Source organism: Haliotis rubra, unplaced genomic scaffold (assembly GCF_003918875.1).
Source record: "Haliotis rubra isolate DU_JTF1 unplaced genomic scaffold, ASM391887v1 Scf126, whole genome shotgun sequence".
Lineage (NCBI taxonomy): Eukaryota > Metazoa > Mollusca > Gastropoda > Lepetellida > Haliotidae > Haliotis > Haliotis rubra.
Genome location: NW_025765181.1, coordinates 2,015,030 through 2,040,936, shown reverse-complemented (window position 1 = coordinate 2,040,936; position 25,907 = coordinate 2,015,030). Strand labels below are relative to the sequence as shown.

The 25,907-nt window shown below is 38.6% G+C and overlaps 3 protein-coding genes across 3 annotated transcripts; all 3 read left to right on the top strand.

Annotated features, from left to right (window-relative positions):
* Positions 1 to 182: 182 nt before the first annotated feature.
* On the top strand, positions 183 to 4,927 carry LOC124266528 (protein mono-ADP-ribosyltransferase PARP14-like). Its single transcript, XM_046701323.1, has 5 exons — positions 183 to 189; positions 972 to 1,228; positions 1,820 to 2,041; positions 4,300 to 4,416; positions 4,907 to 4,927. The coding sequence occupies exons 1-5, from the start codon at positions 183 to 185 to the stop codon at positions 4,925 to 4,927; spliced, it is 624 nt and encodes a 207-aa protein (XP_046557279.1).
* On the top strand, positions 4,864 to 21,625 carry LOC124266490 (protein mono-ADP-ribosyltransferase PARP14-like). Its single transcript, XM_046701289.1, has 10 exons — positions 4,864 to 4,950; positions 8,905 to 9,141; positions 9,992 to 10,201; positions 11,629 to 11,713; positions 11,940 to 11,995; positions 12,604 to 12,837; positions 14,086 to 14,307; positions 18,446 to 18,506; positions 20,080 to 20,223; positions 21,489 to 21,625. Exons 2-9 carry the CDS (start codon positions 8,971 to 8,973, stop codon positions 20,100 to 20,102), a joined length of 1,062 nt encoding a protein of 353 aa, XP_046557245.1. The 5' UTR covers positions 4,864 to 4,950; positions 8,905 to 8,970; the 3' UTR covers positions 20,103 to 20,223; positions 21,489 to 21,625.
* Positions 20,113 to 22,847, top strand: LOC124266527 (protein mono-ADP-ribosyltransferase PARP15-like). The gene is made up of 3 exons (XM_046701322.1): positions 20,113 to 20,223; positions 21,489 to 21,663; positions 22,558 to 22,847. The coding sequence occupies exons 1-3, from the start codon at positions 20,113 to 20,115 to the stop codon at positions 22,845 to 22,847; spliced, it is 576 nt and encodes a 191-aa protein (XP_046557278.1).
* The last annotated feature ends 3,060 nt before the right edge of the window (positions 22,848 to 25,907 follow it).

The window sequence follows — 25,907 nt, the reverse complement described above, 5'->3', positions numbered from 1 at the left end:
GGACAATGTGATTTTCTCAGATGAAAGTTCTGTGTGGCTGTTTCCTAATACACTGAAATTCTGGACCAAACAAACTGAAAAATCTTGGTATCAGCGCCAAAAGTACAGTCTGAAAATTTAACGTGGGGAGTGGCATATCTATCTGTGTTAGGGGCAATGCCCTCTGTGTATTTAAAGGGAATATGAACAGTGAGCGGTCGCAAATATTCTCAAAGGGACATTTACTTCCATCTGCTCACATGTTATATGGAAAGTTTTGGATTTTCCAGCAGGACAACGACCCAAAACATCGTTCAAAGCATTCACAGGTCTGGTTTCAGACACAAAATATGACATTATTAGATTGGCGAAAATATAGTCCTGACCTTAAATCCAATAGAAAAAATGTTTGGGACTTATGAAGGAAAGTGTCAATAAGAAAAATCTGACAAATATTGCTGAAATGAAAGAAGAGGTGGTCCGATATTGGGACAGCATGGACCACGACTTTTAACTTCTTTGATCAGTAGAATGCCCCGCCGCATTGAAGCCTGCATTGCTGCCCATGGTGACTTGACAAAATACTAACTGTCTTTTTGAATCTGGAGTTATGTTCTGCTAATATTCACATTTAATATGTGAGTAATGGTGAAAAAAATATATATAAAATTACAATCTTTAAATTCTAAATAATTTCTGGTTGTACTGTACTTGCATCTTTCCTTATAGCACAGTTGTATTTTCCCTTAAGACCTACAAACATCTTTCCTTTGGACACAGTTGAATCTACTTGTAAGACCTACTTGCATCTACAGACACACCCATCCTTAGCACACATTTACAATTAACTGTAAAGACACAGATACATCTATCTCTCTTAACATTGGGGGATCAAAGGGTGTGTCAGGGTGTTCAGGGGATTATATCAACACTTAACACACAGTTTCATGTACCATTAAAGGTGAGAAATGTGTAGTAAGAATGCCTTCAAGTTTTTGCATTTCCTAATGTGTGTTCTCTACAGGTCAGTGTCCTGGTGAACACAACAACAAAGGACCTGAACCTGTCATCAGGGCCAGTGTCGAAGGCGATCCTCAGCAGGGCGGGGCAAGACATCCAGCAGCAGTGTCAGCATAACTGCCCCCAGGGGATTGGCTTCGGGGAGATCTGTGAGACGGATGGGGGCAGTCTCACCTGCAAGCAGATCTACCACACCTGTCTGCCTAATTGGGGTGCTGATGCTGAGCAGGTAATGCTTGGGCATGGGCATATGAACCAGTACACTAATGCTTTATCACCAAAAATATATCACTCTGAGAGAAACTAAGAACTCCATTAACGCCCCAGTGAAGATTCATAACCTGAGGTATTGACTTAAGCAAGTAGGGGATAAGTGTTGAAGAATTTGATTGTTGTTGAGGGTAGTGGAGGATAAGTGCTAGGAAATATTGACACAGGAGAGTTTTGGTAGATGTTTAAACTGATTAGGGATAACTGCTGGATGATACTGTTGAAGCAAATGTTGGATAAAATATTGACACAGGATAGTTTTGGTAGATGTTTAAACTGATTAGGGATAACTGCTGGATGATACTGTTGAAGCAAATGTTGGATAATATATTGACACAGGATAGTTTTGGTAGATGTTTAAACTGATTAGGGATAACTGCTGCATGATACTGTTGAAGGAAATGTTGGATAAGTGCTGAAGAATCTAGGATGATGTTAAACTTGATGTGGTATAAATTGTGATGAATATTGTTTGAGTTAAAGCAGGTGTTAGATGAATGCTGAACAAGTCAGAATGAGTTATAATTTTGATAAATTATTTTCTGTGCAGGTGCTGCGGAATCTCATTGAGATGTGTCTCACAGAAGCAGATAGGTGTAACTATGCCAGTATAGCTTTCCCTGCTGTTGGAACAGGTGTGCTGAAGTACCCCCCACAGACTGTCGCCAAGGCATTCTTTGAGACAATTCTTGACTTTGTCAATAACACGTCAAATATTAGCCTGACCCTAGTCCGAGTTGTCATTCACCCCTCCAATGATACAGTGATACAGGTGAGTCAGCGCTACTCTGGAAGTAGAAGCTGGTGTGTTGAATGGCAATGAAGTGCCTTGGTGTAACTGTGTAACTGTGTTTCATGTGGTGTGTACACACTATGGCATGAGGAAGTGGTGGTGGAAACAGTACAGCCATTCTGTCATTTTGTCCTGTGGTGGTCTTTGTCAGACCCTATCCAAGTATTGGATGTTTGGATGGGTGGGTGAGTAGATGGATGGATGGATGGGTGGGAGGGTGGGTGGATGGATGGGAGGTGGGTGGACAGATGGATGGATGGAATGAATGAATGGGTGGGTGGAGATGGATGGATGGGAAGGATAGATGGATGGATGATGGGTAGGTTGAAGGATGGATTGATGGGTGGGTGGATGGATGGATAGGTGGATGGATGGATGGATGGATGGGTGGATGGATGGATAGATGGATGGAATGGATGGATGGATGGATGGAATGGATGGATGGATGGATGGATGGATGGATGGAGTGAATGGATGGATGGATGGGAGGATGGGATGGATGGAAGGATGGGTGAATGGATGGATGATGGATGGGTGTGAATGGATGGATGGATGGAGTAGGTGAATGGATGGATGGATGGGTGGATGGATGGATGGATGGGTGGGTGAATGGATGGATGGAAGGATGGGTGAATGGATGGATTGATGGATGGATGGATGGATAGGATTGATGGATGGATGGAAGGATAGGTGAATGGAAGGATGGATGGATGGAAGGATGGGTGGATATGGAATGGATGGATAGGTGGAATGGATGGTTATGGAATGGATGGGTGGAATGGATGGATTGATAGGAATGGATGGATGGATGGAAGGATAGGTGGAATGGATGGATGGATGGGTGGATGGATGGAATGGAGGATGATGGATGGATGGACAGGTGGAGTGAATGGATGGATGGAAGGATGGATGAATGGATGGATGGATGGATGGATGGATGGATAGAGTGGGTGAATGGATGGATGGATGGAATGGGTGAATGGATGGATGGATAGGGTGATGGAATGGATGGATGGAAGGATAGGTGAATGGAATGGATGGATGGAAGGATAGAATATGGGTGGATGGATGGAAGGATAGGTAAGAATGGATGGATGGATAGATAAGGTGAATGGATGGATGGAATGGATAGGTGGAATGGATGGATGGATGAATGGATGGATGGAAGGATGGAATAGATGGATGGAAGGATGGGTGAATGGATGGAAGGACGGGTGGATGGATGGAGTGGAATGGATGGATGGATAATAGGTGGATGGATGGATGGAAGATAAGGTGAATGGATGGATGGAAGGATAGGTGAATAATGGATAGGTATATGGAAATGGATGGATGGAAGGGATAGGTGGATGGATGGATGGATAGAGGAATGGATGGATGGATGGATGGATGGATGGATAGATAATGATAAGATGGAAGGATGGATGGATGGATGGATGGATGAATGGATGGATAGATAGATGGACAGAATGGATAAGATAGAATGGATATGATGGATGAATAAGATGAATAAGATAGATGGATTGATGGATAGGTGAATAAGATAGAATAGGATAGGAATGAATAAGATAGATTGATATAAATTAGATAAGATGGAATAGATTGACATAGATAGAAATATGTAGGATAGAATGGATAGAATGAATAGATAGATGATATATGGAAAGATAGGTGAATAGATAGATAGGGTGAATAGATGGATGGATAGGTAAAATTGAATAGATGGAATAATAGATGAATGAATAGATGGAATGGATAGATAATAGATAGATAGATAGAGTACATTGGAATAAGATAGATGATAGATGAATAGATGGATGGATAGGATGAATGGATGGATAGGGTGAAATGGATGGATACATTGAAGAATGGAAGGATGGGTGGAATGGATGGAATGAATGGATGGATGGATGGGTGAATGGATGGATGGATATGAAGGATGAATGGATGGATGGATGGAATGGGTGAATGGATAGAATGGAAGATGGAAGGATATGGATTGATGGAAGGATGAATAGGTGAATGGATGGATGGAAGGATGGGTGGATGGATGGATGGAAGGATGGGTGAATGTATATGGATGATGGAAGTGAAGTTGAAGGATGGATGGATGGATGGATAGGTGAAAAGGATAGATGGATGGGTTGATGGATGGATGGGTTGATGGATGAATGGTTAAACAAACAAACAAATAGATAAACAAATACATAAATTTCATTCCTTTGTTGACAATGAAGGCATTTGAGACTGTGAAGACCAACTTTGCTCAGGAACTTACCATCAGCCAGCTCTCTAGAACAAAGTTCCAGTGTCTCAAGTTAAACCACAACCACAACCTCAGGCATCAATGTTTGGTGAGAGTCTCAGTTCACATCAAAGCCAGGCTGTTAGAAATACAGTTTATTAAGAGACAATGTAGTTTAATTTGTTACAAACTGTTCTCTCATGACAATGTAGTTTAATTTATTGTGCCTCAAATACATATAGCATAAGACTTCTTTAAAAACCAAATTTTATAGCAGTGTTCTGATTCTTTTAAATATATAGAGGACTTGGATGAGAGAGTAATTTTGAACGTTGATCCATGTCAAATACATTTAAAAAGTTCTGAGAGAGAATCACTTTGAAATAGATGGTTACAGAGTGTGATATAATGAAAAAGAAAGAGGGACAAAGTCACATTATATCAGAAATAAAGCTGTGGTGGTAAAAAGGTTCAGGGTACATCACATATAGATAGAATGATGATTAAGATGCCGGGCACCATTATTATGCCCTGGATAAGTGAAGATGATCTTAACGGTAAACTGTGCACCTGGTAATTGTTGACTTGCTTCTTTTCAGCGGTGGTGGTTTCCCAAATAACAGGGGACATTGAAAAACAAACAGTAAGATGTTATTTTCTCTCCAATACTATTGAAGTGTTTCACTGAATCAGAGACCATTTACCGATATATAGTATGACCAGAAATTATTGAGAATTTTAGGAATATGTTTAATTCGATTTCTAGTATAAACAACCTTGACCAGCTATCAAGTGCTTGGTTTCATTCAAGAGAGACAACTCCGTGGATCCTTTTTCATTAGTTTGTGAAGAGTTATCCCCCTTTGTTTACTTGCTAGCAGACGACATTTTCAGTGATCCTCAGTATGGATGATTTAGAGAAGAGGAAGTTGAGTATTATAACAAGGACATCAGGTCAGCTAAAGTGATTTCAAGTAGAACAGGCATCCCTTTGTCCACTGTTTATCGTGTTTTGAAAAATATTGTAAATGGATATGGCATTGAGCACCAGGGAGGCGCAGGTAGGCCCAGAAAATTGACTGTCGGTGACAGGAGGCGGCTTGGTATTCTTGTTTCTAAAAACAAACGAAGGAGTTTAGAAAACTTAAAGCTGGATATGATTGATAGAGGAACTGTGGCTGTCTGTAAGGAGACAATTAGAACTGAGCTGCATGCAATGGGTTGGCAGAAAAGTCGAGGAATTCCATCACCAATCATGAAACCTGAACAAAAAGGAGCAAAGGTTGAACTGGTGCTTACAGCATAGAAATTTTAACTGGGACAATGTGATTTTCTCAGATGAAAGTTCTGTGTGGCTGTTTTCTAATACACTGAAATTCTGGACCAAACAAACTGAAAAACCTTTGTATCAGCGCCCAAAGTACAGTCTGAAATTTAACATGTGGAGTGGCATATCTGTGTTAGGGGCAATGCCCCTCTGTGTATTTGAAGGGAATATGAATAGTGAGCAGTACACAGATATTCTTAAGGGACATTTACTTCCATCTGCTCACGTGTTCTATGGAAATGTTTGGATTTTCCAGGAGGACAACGACCCAAAACATCGTTCAAAGCATTCACAGGCCTGGTTTCGGACCCAAAATCTGACATTATTAGATTGGCCAAGCTATAGACCTGACCTAAATCCAATAGAAAATGTTTGGGGACGTATGAAGGAAAGTGTCAATAAGAAAAATCTGACAAATATTGCTGAAATGAAAGAAGAGGTGGTCCGATATTGGGACAGCATGGACCACGACTTTCTAACTTCTTTGATCAGTAGTATGCCCCGCCGCATTGAAGCCTGCATTTCTGCCCATGGTGACTTGACAAAATACTAACTGTTCACCTGTCTTTGAATCTGGAGTTATGTTCTGCTAATATTCACATTTAATACGTAAATAATGAGTGAAAAAATAATAAAAAATTACAATCTTTAAATTCTCAATAATTTCTGGTTGTACTGTAATATAATATATATATACCAGTGAGCTATCTCCTCTACGTCAGTCTATGACAAGTGATTACAATCTTTTCATGTCAGTTGTCGGTGATTGTGATATATGAAATTTCACTTTTGAAACTGCTGAGTCTTTGGATATCCCATGGAGATCATATCATGTATGACTTTATTTAGGATTGAACGTTTATTTGTTGTCGTGCCTTATGTGTGCAAATTCTATACTGCCATTAAAGGGAGGTCACTGGTGGGGGTAGGGCTAGCCTACAGGTTAAAGGGTTCACTCATCACACCGCTTGTAATGAGGAAGACCTGGTTCGATTCCCCACATGAGTACAATGTGGAAGTACACATATGTGGTGTCCCCTGCTGTGATATTGCTGGAATATTGCTAAAAGCGGCGTAAAACCACACTCACTTGTAACAGGGTGTACATGTATATTTCTTATCTACTGTTTGAAGCCTTAGATGTTTTGGTTTAAAGTAGACTTGCATTATACCTGTGTTTTCCCCAAACCAGAAGGGATATCCTTCATCTGGAAGTTATTTTATCATTATGGTAGCTGCAGGTTCTTTGCTGGCACATGTTTTCCTGACGTGTTTACATGGGACGGGACCCGTAAAGTTCCGGGTTAGAATTGATCTTCAGGAACCCATGCTTGTCATAAAAGGCAGTCTGGCTTGCTGACTTGGTTGACACGTGTCACCATATCCCAATTTGTGTAGATTTATGCTCATGCTGTTGACCCCTGGATTGTTGCAATATACTAGTAGCTGGAATATTGCTGAGTGCAGAGTAAAACTAAACTCACTCACTCACTACAAGCTTATGTTTGTTCCAAACTTCCACTCCATTGGTCAGATGTTATCCCAAACCTGGAGATGATTTGAGACATTTAACCACAAGTAATTTTGATTTTAATAATATCCAGGAATTTAGTTATTTTCATCCAACAGTGAAAGTTGGGTTTTCTGTGTTCTTAAATTTGACTTTTTTGTACACTGAGAGGTAATAAATTTAAATATTACATGTATATATACTGAGTCAAAAAAGAAACTTCACATTCTTTCTTCAGGGCACTATAAAAGAACAAGAGATGGTAAGATGGTTAAATTGTTATTATTTCATTGCTGAGATCTGTGTGATGTACTCGATACACTGACAGTGCCATAATCAGTTCCATTAGGCTACACCGCCATTCCAAAACATGGGTATACAGAATGTCAAGTCACAAGAATAAAAATGCGAAATTTCTCAGTTCAATATCGTGTATGGCCGCCCCGCGCATTCACCACTGCCAAATACCGTCTCCTCATCGACTGCCTGATGCTTGTGAACACGTGGTTGGGGATTCTGCGCCATTGCTCTTGCAACGCAGCGCCAAGTTCCTGCAAATTCTGAGGTTGGTTCCTAAGACCACGAAGCCTTCTCCCAAGTGCATCCCAAACGTGCTCTATTGGATTAAGGTCAGGGGACCTCGATGGCCAGTCCATGACGTTGATTCCAGCGTTTTGAAGGAAATTCCGTGTCAACATCGCGGTATGCAGCCGAGCATTATCATGCTGGAACTGTAGACCTGGGCCATGAGCCGCCATGAAAGGAACGAGTTCAGGGGTGAGCACCTGGTCGCGGTAAGCAGCAGCTGTGAGGTTTCACGAATGACCAGAAGTCGGGAACGGTTGTTCCCACAGAAAGCACCCCACACCATGCAACTTCCGCCCCCGAATCTGTCGACTTCCTGTACACAACATTGGGCATACCGTTCACGACGTCGTCTCCAGACTCTATGCCTGCCGTCCGCGAATCTGAGGGTAAACCTGGATTCATCGCTAAAGACGACTCGAGTCCAGTCACTCTGGGTCCATCGGAGGTGACGTTGGGCCCACAGCAGACGTTGACGTTGATGAAACGTCGTCAATATTGGCCCACGATATGGACGTCGAGAATGGAGATTGGCAGCCCGCAACCGATTTCGAATGGTCTGTGAGGACAGTCGACCTCTAAACATCTCAGCCCTGGTTCGTGTAGCCTGCAGAAATCTGTCACGTAGGTGACGTAGGACGATTTGACGGTCCACTGCTCGTGACGTCACACGTGGACGACCCGACCTTGGGCGATCAGAAGTGGTGCCAGTTTGTTGTAGACGACCTCGCAAGTCATACACAGTACGACGGCTGCATCCCATTGCTCTTGCGACGTCAATAACTGATCTTCCCGCTTGCAACATGCCAACGGCACGTTCACGTTGCGCATTTGACAATCGTGGCATTTCAAGTACCGTTAGAACTGTGGTTTAAAAGTGTTTTTTCAATTCTTGAGGCCAATGCAAACACGTGCATATGAAGAAAACTTCGATGCGAAGATCACGTGATCGACTGCATTTGCACGACGAATGGATGGGTTTGAGTGGGTTTTGCTAACGTTGTTCTAGAGTCGAAAGATTGGGATCCCATTTCGGATACATAGATGTATCATCAGAGAAAAATTATTCACTATTTTTCAAATTACATTTTGTGAAGATTCTTTTTTGACTCAGTATATATTTGTATGAACATTTTTTTAAAACTAAAATAATGTTGATGATTCTATGTGTTTAGACTGATGTGATCGTCAACACAACCAACCCAGGTCTGAATCTGGCAGACGGGGTAGTGTCCAAGGTCATGCTGAAAGCAGCTGGTGATGACCTTCAGGATGAATGTAAAACAAAGTATCCCTCAGGGGTCAAGGCCGGTGAAGTAGCAGTGACAGGGGGAGGTAATTTGTCCTGCAAGCAGGTGTATCATATCACGCTGACAGATGGCTGGAGTAGTGATCAGCCAGGGACTGAAAAGGTATGCTTTTATTACAGAAGGATTGGCATGTCTGCAGTATTCCTGTCTTAAAAATATATTTGAATTTAAATAATGTTTCGATCATTTAAGTTTGAGACCTTTGAAGATTAGAAATTTGAAAATAGTCCTCAGCAAACCATGCTTGTCGTAAGAGGCGACTAACAGGATCAGGTGGTCAGGCTCACTGACCTGGTTGACACATAATATCCCAATGGGGTAAATCGATGCTGATCACTGGTTTGTCTGGTCCAGACTCAGTAAGTTACCGACAGCGTCCATATAGTGCTGCGTTAAACAACCAACAAAACAAATATACATTAAAGGTTGACTCGGAGGCCCCAGTTAGTGCTGAAACATCATTCCAATAGCAAAGGAATGACTGGATACGGATTAGTATTATACCATTAGATACATGGCCCGCTAGCCAGTGGCCAGTAAAGATCCAGTTTTGCCAGTAAATCTCTAGTCACTGGCCTGACTAGTTAGTGTATTTTCATGGGGTCATTTTGTAAATATATCACTCTCTCCGACATGTTAAGGCCAAGATTATGGCCTGATAAAAATGTTCATCATATTAGCAGCTTAATAATGAAACCTGTGTCATGCCAACAATATCTTATTCTCATCATCTTTTGTTTAGCTTCTACATTCGAATTTCGGGCTAGTGAATTATTATGGGCTAGTAACTTTCAGGCATTTCTAGCCTGACTGGCTATCAAAATTTGGAAACTATTTGGCACACTGTACATTATGTATGGTGTTGAAGACCTGGCTTATTAAGTGTGGTATTAGTATCAAGCACCCGGTGTTAAACACAGAATGCCTGTCTCACATCATGATGATGTTCCAGCTGCTGAGGGGCACTATATTAAAGTGCCTGAAGACGGCCGACGACGCCGGACTGACCAGTCTCAGTTTCCCGGCCCTTGGAACAGGGAAGCTGAAGTATGACCCAGCGCGTGTGGCCGAGCTGATGTACAGCGTCTGTCTCAGCTTCAGGTCCAAAGGACTGAATAAGGTCATCCTCGTGATGCATGCTAGCTCCCCTGGAGTCAAGCAGGTACAATCACTCATAGTCCACTTACTATAGGTGACCTGTGAGTGAGTGAGTGCACTCAGCAATATTCCAGCTATAGTTTGGCATGAAATGCATGTGGACCGGGTTTTTTGTAAATATCTCTTCATCCAATGACCCAATCGATCTTAAACTGTGCAAGTGGATGTTTTGTCAGACAACCTAATCACATTGTAAATCACCGATTTCATGCATTTGTATTAAAGAATCTGTCTATGTAACTGTCAACAAAATAAACAGCAGAACGCAGAATGCGTGCAGAGGGCGGGAGCCAGACCCATTCTAGGTTGTCTGACAAAACATCCACTTGCACAGTTTAAGATCGATTGGGTCATTGGATGAAGAGATATTTACAAAAAAACAGGTCCACATGCATTTCAAACTATATATGGCGATGGTCTGTTAATAATCGAGTCTGGACCAGACAATCCAGTGAACAACAGCATGAGGATCAATCTACGCAGTTGGGATACGATGACATGTGTCAACCAAGTCAGCGAGCCTGACTATGACAGGCATGGGTTACTGAAGATGAATTCTAATTCTACCTGTTGATATATCTGTGTTAGAAATTGTCTTCAGCAACCCACGATTGTCATAACTGGTCACAGATGATTAGGTTGATGCATGGGATTGTATTCCAGTAGCAAGATGTTCATGTTGTCAAACACTAGATTGTCTGGTCCAGACACAAATATTTACAGACCACCATCAACCTGAAAACACCTTTTCACTAAATACTGATGGTAGTACTTTATGAGGTCAAGTCTCATCTGGGATTCAAACATGGAACATACGTTGCTTTTGACTACTTTTTAAAAGACATTGTGTATTCTTAACTTTCAACCATGGAAACCGTGCCAGTTTAAATTGCCAGAATGTGTTGGTCACCTGGCACGCCAGTTAAAGGCCTGTGTAGGTGTGTATAAAGATGAAATGAGTTAGTGAGTAAATACTGATGCAGGGTGATTAATGGTAACTATAATAGATTATCTTGTCAAAAATAATCAAAATTTGATCACCGATTCCCAGTTTCATTTTCAATATGAGCTCCACTATGGCCTTCTTGAAAATCCATTTAGTGGAAATCCCTTTTGTTGAAGTTACAGTGGCTGAGTGGGTAGAGTTGCTGACTTTGTCTCTAACCAGATTCTGTCAGTGTGAGTTCGAATTCTGAATGGGACTCAACCCCCCAAATGTTCTAGAATCAGTACTTTTTTCGAGAAAGTATAATCAGTGGAATGCATGTCCTTACTTAGTTACATTTGGGGGAATTTCAACTTTGATGCTTAAAACCTAAAACTTAAGTGGCACAAAAGTGATTTCTTATCTGAAGCCAAAACCTGAACCTTTGATATAAATTATTCCATACCTTTATTACTGTTAGACTTGTTGCTCGTAATTTTTTCCAGGCTTTCGATAACGAGTTGGCCAAACGAAAAAATGCCAAGTCAGCCAGATCATTCAAAGTGACCCCTTCACTAGCCAAGACAATAGGTAGGTGTAAGGATAGTAGTGTTACTCTTCGCTGCTTGCCACAACAATAGGTAAGTGTGAGGGAAATAGTATATTTCTGTTTCCAAGAAAACATGTATGTCATTGGTGGGAGGAATGAATAGTGCATAATGTCATTGCTGGAGGAAACTCAAGGTAGGTAAATCTGTATGGGAAAAGATAATGTGATAGTATCACATTTATTAACAAATTTTGGACTATTTTCCAGGGCAAGCGTCGTCTGTGAAGATCACCCTAGTGATTGGCAACGTTGTTGATCAAAAGGTTTGTCCTGTGAACTTATCTTGCTTGCCACTTAATGGTTTGGCATTTTGCAGATATTTCTCGCAAACATATTTTCAAAATTATTACCAAATTTATTGAGTTATCATTCATGTTCTCAAGTACAGTATCTTTGAAATGGACACGTCTGTGTTACTTAATAATATATACAGGTGCAGCTGAAGTAGAAATGGGCTTGTCTTCAAGGGTGCACCTTGCACTCACTAAATATTTTCTTTTGACAGCAGGAATCTATTTTGACTTTGAGCTGATTTTAACCATGATTTTAACCAGTAGCACACTGATACAAGGATATATATAGTCTGGCCGAAAACTTTTCGTGATGCTGTTTGGTCACTTTACTCAAAACTACAAGTACATTTGTTTTCTCATTTGGCATGATGCAATATAATTGTTCTACCATTGTGAATTTTGACTTTCATGAATTATGATTTAATAATAAAAAAGTTGTCTATAAAAGCTATCATATGAAAAGTTTTCTGCCTGACAATAAATGATGTATAAACTGATCAAGGGGAAATAACCCTGATTTCACTCACACCAGTACTCTCTATAGAGAACATATGCATACCTTTGTTCTCCAATTTCAGGTAGATGTGCTTGTGAACTCCTGCACTCCAAAGTTGAAGCTGTCCAGTGGCCCACTGACGAAGGTTGTATTGAAGGCAGCAGGGGAGACAATCCAGGATGAGTGCAGACAGAAGTACCCCAATGGAATCAAGCCAGGAGAGGTTGCCGTGACGAGTGGAGGCAGGATGACCTGTAAGCAGATTTTTCACATCACACTGACCGATTGGAAACCAGATGATGCAGACGTGGAAAAGGTAGGATGTTTGTGTGTGTGTTGGAAAACTTCTCATAGCATAGCCTCATTCTGTCGACACTGCAAGCATGGAATTATCTTTCAGATCCGAAACTCCTTTTGTTCTGCAAAAGAAGTTGATATCTATTTTTAGTCAATACCAAGGTGGGAGTGTCTCTTGTAAGTAGTGGTGGGTATTGCAGAGAATTTTCATATTGCGATATATTGCGATGCAAAAGAATTGTGATATGTATTGCGATATGTACCAAAAACTACTTATAATCAAGTTCATGCTTGATTTATAAAGAAAAAACACAACAAAATCACTATGCTTGACTAAATTTAATAAAAACAAGAAAACGAACAATTTAAGAAATGGAAATATCCGAAGATTTCCGAGCGTAACGAAGTTTTCCGAATACATGTCAAAATACTGTTTTTTGATCAGTGTATCGCAATACGTATCGTTTTCATGTCTGAACTGGTAAATAATGGTAAACCGGTTATATTGCTCGGCTCTGCTTGTAAGCCACTGGTGCTATACATGTATATTGTCTAAATATAGAGGGGCAGTAGGGTAGCCTAATGGTTGAGCGTCCGCTCGTTACACTGAAGATCAAGGTTCGATTCCCCACATGGGTACAATGTGTGAAGCCCATTTCTGGTTTTCCCCGCCGTGATATTGCTGGAATATTTCTAAAAGCGACGTAAAAGCATCCTCAGTCATTGACTCTAAAAATAGGTATCACTCACTTTTTGTGAACAAATGTAATTATTTAACAAATACCTGAGCTTGGAGAGCCCTTTCACTTAAAGCTTGATATCTGTTTACATTTTTCAGTAGTACATGTGATTTTAAAGATTTCACAAAGACACTACAATTAGGGCTGAGACCACACTATGTCACGATACGATACATATCGCGATATTTTACCTGCGATACGATGTGTATCACAATACATACACCTTGAAAGAATGACACAGTATTAAGATTTAAAATGATTTATTTTAAGGTATTTGTGTATAACAATAACACTACTGTAATAAACAAACAAGTAACTCTATCATGAATGCATATTTTTCTCTAAAAAAGTACTTTGTTTAACAAGTTTAAGATAATACTGTTTTGAAAAAATAGTGGTGTATCATTTTGTATCGATACACCAGTCAACGATATGATAGCTGTATCACACTTATATGTATCGTGATGTATCGGTGCTTCGGTGAATCGTCCCAGCCCTAACTATGATTGATGTTTCCCCTGATTTAGGCATTCAGGAATGTGATCCACTTATGTCTGAAGACAGCATGTCTGGGAATCCACTCGAGTATTGCCATTCCGATGCTTGGCACTGGAGCTTTGAAATATCCTCCAGCATCTGTCACAAAATGGATATTTGAGGCTATACGTAACTTTGGTGCCCGTAATCCAGCATGTTCATTGGCTGAAACCAGGATTGTTGTCAGTCCTACAGATCTGCTAAATATACAGGTGAGGCATTACATGATGTTGAGTTGTAATTACAGGTGGGCTACACTATGTTGAGGTGTAATTACAATATGTGTTTTGAGGTAAATCAGGAAAGGGACTGACTAAAATCACAAATATAATCCATGATCATAGGTAACACTAAGATGTATTTTAGCATTACAAACATCTGTTAATACTAGAAGCAGATGTATTAAATAGTGTATTACATTAAAGCAATACTATTGACAGCTAGGTGGAACTCTCACACTAACTCCCCCAACCAAGACCATGACTAGTACCGATCGCTGCGGAGGTACTAGTTGACAGTTTAATGAAGCGTGACCCTTTATTCAAAATGACATCATCAACTCGGAAGTGACGAATTATTGGCACAAATACTAGTGGACTTGCTGAATGTGAGAGTATAAAGCTGAAGGACCCAAGTGACATGATGACTGCTCGTTCCTGTTGCTAAGAAACCAATGATGCTATATACTTAACAAAGCTGAACTACCACTGATAATTTGTGACTGAGGACAGTTATGGTACTCAGCTGCAAAGATTTGAGAATAGACATAATTTGTAACCACTATAAAGAAGGCAACACTTTCTTTTATGATGTAACAATTCTGGATCTATCTCAATATTCCAAAAGCAAGTATAAAGTGCCAAAAAGTTCACTTCAAGTCAGGTGCTGGTTTTTCTCTCAAGGAAACAGTTGTTCAGGGGATTCAGTATATGCAGATAATAAACTACATTGTATTCCTCCAGCAAATTCAGGTATTTTCTAACTTGGTCACTAAAAACTTGAAATTTGAGGTGTGACATCACGAAACACAATGATCTACCATTTAAAGGGCCACTGATCCAGAGCGATTAATGTTTCTAGCCAACAGTCTAATTACGAAACCAAGCTGCAGGTTGATCACTATCTGCTCCCTCGATCGTGACAGACACGGGGACTGGGCTACTGTTTACCTTGGCAGAATTTCTTCAATTTAATTAGTGGGGCATTAGGAAGGGTGAATGCCCAACAGATGCCGTTATTTGAAAATATCGCCGGTAGTTCTTATCTGATTGTAATAAAGTATCCCAGCAGTGTAGGCTTTTTCAGATTTTCAAATACTTGGATGGTATAGTGACTGATCCAATTTGATCCTATTTCTGTGTTTTTTACCTCGATATTTGATGCTATGATATAAAAAACACACATTTGATATATTTGAATCCATAAACTAAACAACCCTACTTTGTCATTGCTAAAAAAATCTGAAATTTTACTTAGGTACATAGGTATATACAGTTTTTAACTAAGTACACAACAAATGCTTATATTTATTTCTTATGTAACAATGAAGTTCCGTTCATATCCTCAAAACAGTGTCCGCCCATAAGTTTTATTTTCAGGCAATCAAACTTGCGTGCAATAGAGTGATAACTACTCTCTGGCTGTAACCCTTGTTTGGTGGTAAACATACACATGTTATTTGTCATCATTCACTTGATGGTCAGTAAATGAATTTATAACAGGTATAATTAGCGATAACACCACTCTGATTACCGACAAAGGTTCCCATTTGGCATTTCTTGTGTCTGAAGTAAATACCCATCATTATAAATTGAGGTCTGATGTGGCAAATGTATTACATCTTATGTAATATGCGCATGGAAGTGCAGCAAGAGGAATTATCAGCTGAATTATCAAAACAAACATCGATCAAAGGATTAACCGATAACACGCTGATTGATTAATTGCATTTATCCTGCACAGCAGATTTGTCAAAAGGTAGGGTTTATGTATGTAGATTTACTAATCTATACTGAATACACCCTGTCGTAAAGTCTCTTTGTAAAAACGACGTCCTTCCTTCAAAGGATTAACCGCCAATTCATTGATTGATTGCTCATTATTGGCTAACGGAATTACTTTTTAAAGAATGGCAGACGTCATGCAATTAGTTGCCAGGTGCGCTATCTTGGGTGACCAATCGGACTAAACACCAGTGTGAAAAACCTGAAACGATAGATCACTTTTTCGCATATTAGATTGTTAAAAGACACATGACTTGGAACAGGATTCTTTGTCAGCTACAGATGAATGGCATCTCATTCCTTTATGTGGATATTGTTGGATACATTCCCCAAACAAGGTAATATCCTGATATCGTTGCTATAACTTTAGTCTGTTTTACTTTCAATATTTGCATTTTGTTTTTATATCTTTGTTATGGCATTCAACAGAATTAGTTTTTTTTGTGTGAAATATGATTCACGTTGGCAATCTATAAGATGCCTAGATATTACAGACATGTTATAAATTCACTAAGTGTAATCAGATCGTGTGCATTTATTAAGTTTCAAAATGCATACAACTATGATAATAAACTAATTCCAAAATAAATGGACTTGAACAACATCCCAGACTTATCTTTGACTATCCATCTCAGCTACATCATCCCCGGAACAAGAGTAGATAGACAGATTGCCTAGAGAGAAGGGTATCACCCAGACACCCTCAGGTAACAATTATAAGACAAAATATAAAGACGTACATTGACTTCGTTATTTCAGTCCTAACATTTTTGACCACTGGCAGATGGTTAAACTTACAATGTTTTCATTTGTTATCAAAATAATGCCATTTAATACAACATTCAGATTGACTAGAAGTGAACCCAAGCTCACTACTCTCCCCAAGACTCCCCATGTACTTCGTTAGCCTTACTTTCAAAACAATGCAATTGTATCAGGCTTCTCACCAAATTCATGGTCAAACTATTTCTTAAATCAAATTCTACATCCATTTACGTTAACATTTTTATAAAGTCAACATTACTATGAAATCAAAGTTTTTATCAGCATTTTTCTTAAAGTGAATACTTTTTATAAGAAACCAAATTATTCATCAAAGTCTACATAATTTTACAACAAAATCGACATAAGATGGAAATATTATCGAGTAAAAAAGATTTCATCTTTGTTGATCAGTCTATATTTATACAATCAATTGCACATGAGGGTGGCGCCTCAGAGGTAACGAACCAGTCATGAATTCTGGGATATCATCTGGGTATTCACGGGAGAAAAACAATAACAAAAGCAACAACCAGTACATGGAAATTGCTCTGGATCAGTGGCCCTTTAAGTGATAGCTTCTTGCGTCACAGTGTTAGTTTGTGAATAAAAATGTGTAATATAGGGGCTAGACAGTGATGGACAGTGGGGTTCTATATGTGTAATATAGGTGGCTAGACAGTGATGGACAGTGGGGTTCTATATGTGTCCTATAGTGCACAACTGATTCCTAAGTGTCAACTTTGGAATCAACATGTAACAATGTCCTGTTGTGCTAGGCATTGTTATACATGCAGAGATTGAGATTACAGTGTGGGTTGTCTCATTACAAAGCAGGAAATAGAAATCAGCTGTACATGTTTCCTCCTTGCTTAAAGCACCCAATAAATAACTTCAAACAAATTTGCATTGATCGGAATTTTTTATCATTAACTATTGTTTTAAGCAGAAATAAGACATTCAAGTATTGAACAGTTATTTTAGTTGTAAAATTCAATAAAGAACATTTAAGATAGTGATATGTATAGCACTTTGTTCAGCTGACCATTTGTTGTCAGATGTTTTACTTATTGAATTGTCTTTGGATGTTTACATGGAAGAAAGTACAGTATACTACAGCTATAAGTGACGACTAATTTTAGTTTATTATATGCATTTTGACTAAAATATACAGCAAGCAAAAAATATATAAGCTTTTTTATGAGCAATTTTGTTATAAATATAGTTTACTTTATATAAAATATCCACTTGGAAAATAGAAGCTGCTTATTCTTGAAAAACTATTCTTATGTTTTTGACAGCATGTTGGTTACAAGTGTTTCAAACATATTTTATTTCAAAAGAAAGAAAAGGGATTGACAAATAAGTCAATGGGCTTATATAAATGCCTCTCCCGAACATGTACATATTTCCAGAAGCTATTTACAACAAATCGATTGCCAATAAAGTAATAGAATGTATTGGTACCACACATTTGCTCGTTGAATAAAATATGGTATTTAATTGTTTAACTTTATGAATAATTTCTCAAGGTCTGTTACGTAGTTACAAGTACAAGTGTATGCTGCTGTTTGTGATGTTCCAGGCACTGGTGGGAGCCAGCAGTGCTGTCTGTCAGCCTGCTACAGCCACATCCTCAATTACAGGTATGTAGAAAGAAAGCCCAGAATAGAAGACTAGACAACTATTCATTTGAAACAAAAATCCTTTTATCATGATGATCTGAAGACAGAGTCTAAAGTTACTTTCATGAAAATGTCATCCAGTTATATCAGCTGTATTCTTGTACCGTAAAGGTTGTTGGCCATTGTGTGAAGGATAAATCTAATCAGATGATTTTTATGGAAAAGCATGTACAATGACTGTATGACACCCCCACCCCCAAATTTTATGTACAAATTAAATAACCCCGCTCTGCATGTCATGTACAAGATCAATAACCACCCCTCCCTTCTCATAATTTTTAAGCTTAATTTTTAAGTTACATCTTACAAAACTGATCACACACACCCTCCCCAGAACAAAATAGGTGCCCCTTAAAATCAACATCATCATTATACTGAAGATGGGCCCATTTGGATATGCTCATCAGGTCCTCGGTGGCCCATGATGTTGGCTGTGACACATATTTCTGGTATACATAATGATGCTTAGCAATTATTGGGTGTAAAGATGAAAAATAAGGAGAGTTGTATATGGAAACAGGAGTGTAACATAATGTAAATAAAGTAAACACATTGAATTAAAATGATTTAAAATGAAATTATAAGATTTATCAATGGGGTTCAGGCTACCTAAAGAAAAAAGTCAATTAAATTTTTTATCTGCTCAATCAATTGCCTTTAAATACAGTATGCGTCAGTTTCTTTAACTTAAATGATGATTTAAACTAATTATTTCACAATATATCCACAATGCAGCATCACAGAACTAACAATGCATATTTACCAGTTGAAGGCCTCCAGAAATGTAGTGTCGTCTGCTCTTTGAATATCAGGTGAAGCTATCAATGATGACAAGTTTGGTATTCAATTTCAAGCAAAAGCACTGTAAAATTCACCTCATCATAGTTGAAAAACATTGCTAAACATGGCCATATGCTCACTGGCAATGGGAGGGAAAACTCTTTTATTCTCAACATTGTGCCAATTGTGTGAAATAGATATAAAGTCAGGGAAATTAGGCAGAGTTTTGAAATGTTGGCCTACTGTTTGACCAATGTGTCCAAAGCCACCGTTACTTTTAAGTCATTAAGATAACGTTGGGCCAATGTTGTCAAACTGTAGGCCAGCCGACCAACCATAATATACCAATATTGGCCGAAGAAACCTTTGTTATCTGGGTTCCTGAAACTTGGAGCAGTGGGCTGCAATGTGTGAAACCTTTCAACATCATATTAATGGTCCCACACATTGACCCCTTCTTGAAATTTGGGGCAGTGGGGTAGCATTGAGGTTAAATTCTTTGCTCATCACGCCAGGTTCGATTCCCCAATGGGTACAATGAGTGAAGCCCATTTCTGGTGACCCCCGCCGTGATATTGCTGGAATACTGCCAAAAGGGGCATAAAACAAAACTCACTCACTCACTTCTTGAAATTGGTCCCCTGCACCTTCTGGTGGCCATACTTGTGACTTTATGATAAATCTGGAATGCCTCTGAAACAGGCAAACATTGTGGTATGATTTGAAAAACATCCCATGTTTCCTGTGATTTAAGAGAACCTGCTGCCCCCCTCCTGAGTGGACTCCCATGGCACCGGACAGCTACTTCGAGGTGATCCCGGTCAAGCCGGGAAGCCAGGAATATTACGATGTGGCGACTCACTTCGGTCAGTCGATGGGACCACATACCATCGTGTCTGTGAGTACAAAATAAAATGAATGATCAAGCATATCTTGGCAAGAGAATACAATAATAGACTTTACAGAGTGAGTGAGTGAGTAAGTGAGTATGGTTTTAAGCCACATCAAAATCACAGTATGGTGGACACAAGGTGGGCTTCACACATATTCTTAGGGGAATGTAACCAGGGCCTGTAATGTAAAGTGCAGATATTTCAGTCACTAAAGACAACCCACCAACCCTCGTACAGGTTGTATACTGTAGATACATGAAGATCCAGGTTTCCAACAAGCCCTGAGTGACGAAATAGGTAAGTAACAGGTAAGTAACGGATCGGGTGGTAAGGCTTGTTGATGCACATCATCATATCCCAACTGACCCAAGCAGCGATGCTGATACAGTACCGTTAATAATGATAATTCATAATAATTGTCCATTTGTATGGCGCTGTATCCATACACTAGTGTATGCTCATGGAGCCCCGTGTGTACAGCTAGAAACTGCAGCATTTGTACAAGTCACACGTAATATTTCCTGAAAAGATGTGTCTTCAATGAAGATTTGAATGAGTCAAGGGAGGTTGCTGTTTTGATGGTTATGGGAAGACTGTTCCACAGTGAAGAAGCAGCATAGCTGAATGATCTGTGACCATAGTTCTTGAGATGGACAGGGGGTGTTGTTAGGAGGAACTGTTGGTGTGATCTCAGCTGTCGTGGTGGTGTGTACACTAAGATGAATTCAGAGAGGTACTGAGGTGCTAGGTCATGTAGACATTTGAACACAATGGTCAAGGTCTTGAATTCGATTCTGGCTTGGATGGGCAACCAGTGAAGAGACGTTAGGACAGGGGTTATATGAGATCTTTTAGATGTTAAGGATACGATGTGGGCTGCTACGTTTTGGATTTTCTGGACTTTTGTCAAGTGTGCAGAGCTGAGTCCAAACAGAATGCTGTTTGAATAGTCCAGTCTAGATAGAACGAAAGACCTGACGAGAGTATGGGCTGCATCTGTTGTTAAATTGTTAAATATAACCAACTGGCTTGTAATCTCCAGATTTTCACCGAAAGGTATATTACAATATTAGCATCATGTTTAACAACATTCAAACAAATAAATCCTAAACGATTTTCAAGTGTGTTTTTTTTCTCATCAACAGAAAAAAGAAGCAGTAACCCCAAAAGACTGATGGATCTGTACATCAAAGAAAACAGACATAAACTAAAAGTAATAGGGATTTGAGCAAAATGGAAGATGAGTTTATCAGATTATGTAATGTTTCAGATTGAGCGGATACAGAACCAACACAAACACATACAATACATGGTGGAGAAACAGTCGATCGAAACAAAGAGACCTGGTCAGCAGAGTGAGAGGATGTTGTGGCACGGCACCAGTGAGGATGCCACCATCAGCATCAACATTAATGGATTCAACCGCAACTACTGCGGCAAGAATGGTAAGGCTACACACACAATAATAACTTCAAAAGGAAGTTGCAATTTTCAATGTGCTGCACGTTGTAAACATATCTGTCCTTGGATGCTATTTACCCATCAGAGATTTTCTCACCTCCACAAAATTAAAAGCTTTGAAATAATACAAGCAATTGCCTCATTATAATTTGCCTAAAGCCTTTTATCCTGATTATAAAACATGTCTGCCCTGTCCGCCATATTGAAAAATGTCATTTTCCTATTTTGGCCCTCTTTCAGCCATTCTTTACTGTAGCATTATGAAATATGATAAGGCCAGACCAATTTTATTTCTTGTTTTATGGATCCGTCGGATGTATTTTTTCAAGAATAAGAAAAAAATAATAATTAATTTTCCCTACTTAAAAAATAAAATCCTAATGTTTGTGTGATGTAAGTGAAACCTAAACTCACACAACTTATTTTAGTTGATATAAACAAACCAAAAGAGTTAACATGGAACTTACGTGGGTTTTTGCTTTGACTTGTGCTTTTATTTTTATATTTTTTTCCCTCCGGCTTTAAGATTTTCTGAGGACAAAATTCTGTAAAACAAGAAATAAAATTGGTTTGGCCAAAGCATTAAATATATGATATACCATTTAGGATGCCATTTTGAAAATTATAAACATTTATATACAGTTAGCTTTGTTGTATTAGTGTATAAATCCTTGTACATCTTCAAGATCATATTTTGCAAAAACAGTAATAAATATGTAGGTGAGCTACAGACTGCCCTGTCAGGTAGCCAACGGATTCACAAATCCAGGAACAAGAACAGTGTTTTGTGTAGAACTAACAAGTGATGTCGGACTAATGGTTTTCTTTAGATGCTTGTGCACATGAACGACTTGCTACAGTCTCCTATATTCTTTCAGCCGTGATGTATGGTGAGGGCGTATACTTCGCTCTCAACTCGAGTTACTCGGCCCAAGACACTTACTCAAAGAAGGATCAGCAGGGACACAAGCGGATGTACCAGGCTCGAGTGCTCACTGGGGAGTTTACCGCGGGGAATCCAGGGATGAAGCACCCTCCCCCTAGGGATCCCAAAACACCTCATGATACCTTCGACTGTGTGGTCAACAATGTCAGCAAACCAGAAATATTTGTGATATTCAGTGATGTACAAGCATACCCAGCATACCTGGTCACGTTTACTGACTGAGGTGGAATTATCGTAGGCACGTGTCTGGAATGTATAAGGCTTACAAACAAACAAATGTCCCAGGCAATGGATTTTGAAAAGAAAGCTGCAGGCAGATAGGGCTGGGACGGGTCCAAATTTTCCACCTGGGTACCCCACCCCCTATTACAGTACCCTTCCCCGGATACCCGTTATGTTAATTTTTTACATCAAATTTGTAAGGAATGGCAAGATATTCTTCAGCTCGGAGGCTACAATTTCGAGTTTTTCAATATCTTAACCATGTATCATAGTCAAAACAGGTGACTGTAAATTATGTCTAAAACTCAAAAGACAATACAGCCTTTTCATCATGAAAGAATAACATATTACATTGTTTAATCTATTAGTCACCTGATCAGAACGGGTGGTCACCATGGTAACTAATCTGAATGGGAGACCAAGGTTTCATATACATGTAGTTGTAAATCACACAACTAATTTCATATTATCCAGTGCATATATTTAGTGTGAACTATAAATATACAATGTATTCATATCTAACAACCAGTTAACCAGGTATGTGTTCTTAAACAGCAGATGTTCATCCATTTATACAGTCATCTTTGCTGAAAAAATTTAACATCTAGTGAATTATGTTTTATTTTATATATGCTATTGTACAATCCCAATATATAACAATGATTTTAAAAATGTGATCATGATCCCAAATTCTCATGGAGGACATATATTCCCCTAAACTACAAACAGGGTATTCTAGTCTACTAGTACAACACGGAAGGCGTTAATCAAACTGTAAATAGCATGAGAACAGAGTTCACTGGCAGACACATATTAGTCCTGTTATTTTCCTCTCTGCGTATTATGGGCCTGTCATCTGCTGTTCTTGGTAATATATCACACTTCAATAGAACACAGCGAAGTTTGTTATAAGTGGGAAAATGATGCAAACCAAAAGATATTTTTAAAAAAATAATGATAATGAGAAAATAATCTAAATTACCAAACATTATTCAAGTACTAAGATTAATCATTTGCCTTCTTTGCAAGATTTTCAGGGTTAAAAGTTAACGCAGAAAAAACCAGGCTAATATGGATAGGGTCAAAAAAAAGATCTAGGTATAAGATGTGCAAGGAATGGAATCTGGATTGGACACAATCAACTTTTAGGAATAGTTTTTGATGTTGAATTAAATAACATTGTAGACCTAAATTATAATGATAAATTTGAAAAAATCTACCAAGAAATGAATATTTGGTCTCTGAGATATTTGACACCAATGGGCAAAAATGTTATTCTAAAATCCTTGCTTTTACCAAAGTTAAACCATTTATTTGCATCCATCCCGAGTCCATCTGAAGACACATTACAAAAGTTTCAAAAAAAGTGTTTTAATTTTGTTTGGCAAGGGAAAATAGATAAGGTAAAGCGAGAAATTATGTATCTTAAACCAAAGGATGGAGGAATAAGTGTACCCATTGTAAGAACTACTATAATTGCTAAAAAAATAATGTGGATTAAACGGTTGTTGCTCAACAGTTCAAAATGTACATCTATTGCAAATGAAATCCTAGACAATGCAAATAAATTATGGTATGCTGATGCACAATATGTGTGCAATAATATTATCCCCCATCACAAATCATTTCTGGAGTGATGTGTTAATGGCATGGTGCCACTACTTAAAAAGGTGTTACACAAATGTGCAAGAAATATCAGATATTTTGAACCAGTCTCTATGGTTTAATAATAACATTAAAATAGAGGGAAAGTCAATCTACTATGAAAATATGGCAAAAAAAGGAATAATGTTAGTATGTGATATCTTAGATCAGAATGGAAACTTCTTACATAAAGTTGATATAGAAAAAAAATATGGAATTGCAAACATAAACTTCCTCCATCTAGAAGGTATAAAGTGTACTGTCTTAGCATATTGCAGACTCAGAAAAATACCCGATACAGCTTGGACCTATCAGGTTAAATACCCAACATTACCGTTTAATATATCTTGCATCTGCGGACAAAACCAAAGGAGTAAATCCTTTTATAACGTACTTTTACCTCTAGTTGAAAGTGGACCAACAAGCCAAAAAAAAGTGGGAACACATCCTCAACAAACAATATAACAAAGAAGACTGGTCTAACATATATTTAATGGCAAATAGATGTACAGAAAGTGTACAATTAAGATGGTTTCATTTCAAGATTACTCACAATATTTTAACGACTAAACATAAGTTACATTTGATGAATTACACAGACTCTTCAATGTGCACATTCTGTGAATCTGCTCCTGAAACAATTATTCATTTATTGTGTGAATGTCGATATACCGTGAAAGTATGGAAGGAGGTATCCGATTGGCTGGATATACTGTCTGAAGGAAATATTGATTTGTCACACGAAAATATTATCTTTGGTTTCAAAGGTAAAAACAATAACCCACTTAATCTGGTGTTTCTAATAGTGAAATACATGCTATATAAAACAAGCCGAAACAATATAAAGCCAGATTTTAGAGTGTTTCAAAGGGAAATACTCAACTACTATAAAGCTACCAAATATACAGCATTTTCTAATGCAAACCCAGCAAAATTTTATGCCTTCTGGTCTTCCTTCCATACACTTTTTGCTAATTATACCAATCTAGATGTTATATAAGTATAATAAAATTTGATAAGTGCATCTGAATACAAGTACTGGTATACACATTAGCCATGGGCAAGGATAACAGATACATTATAGCAAATTCACCCTGAACATACGATGATGTTTCTGTATTGATGTATTGACTGATTGTATTGATGGTGATGTTTGCACAATGTTTGATGACGAGGATGTGTTGTGTATGATGCTTTTGTACTACAACAACAAATGTACTCTGGGAAATAAAAATATTTAAAAACAAAACAAAAAAACCCATGAAAACTGGTATGCAAAAAGTAACAGTCTTTATCTTGAGAAAAGTAACTGGTTCTGCTGTCATTATCATAGACACATGATTTGTGACCCAAGAACCATGAACGAGGAGGATGAGAAATGTTGAAACCAGATTTTAAAAGTTGAAACCAGATTAA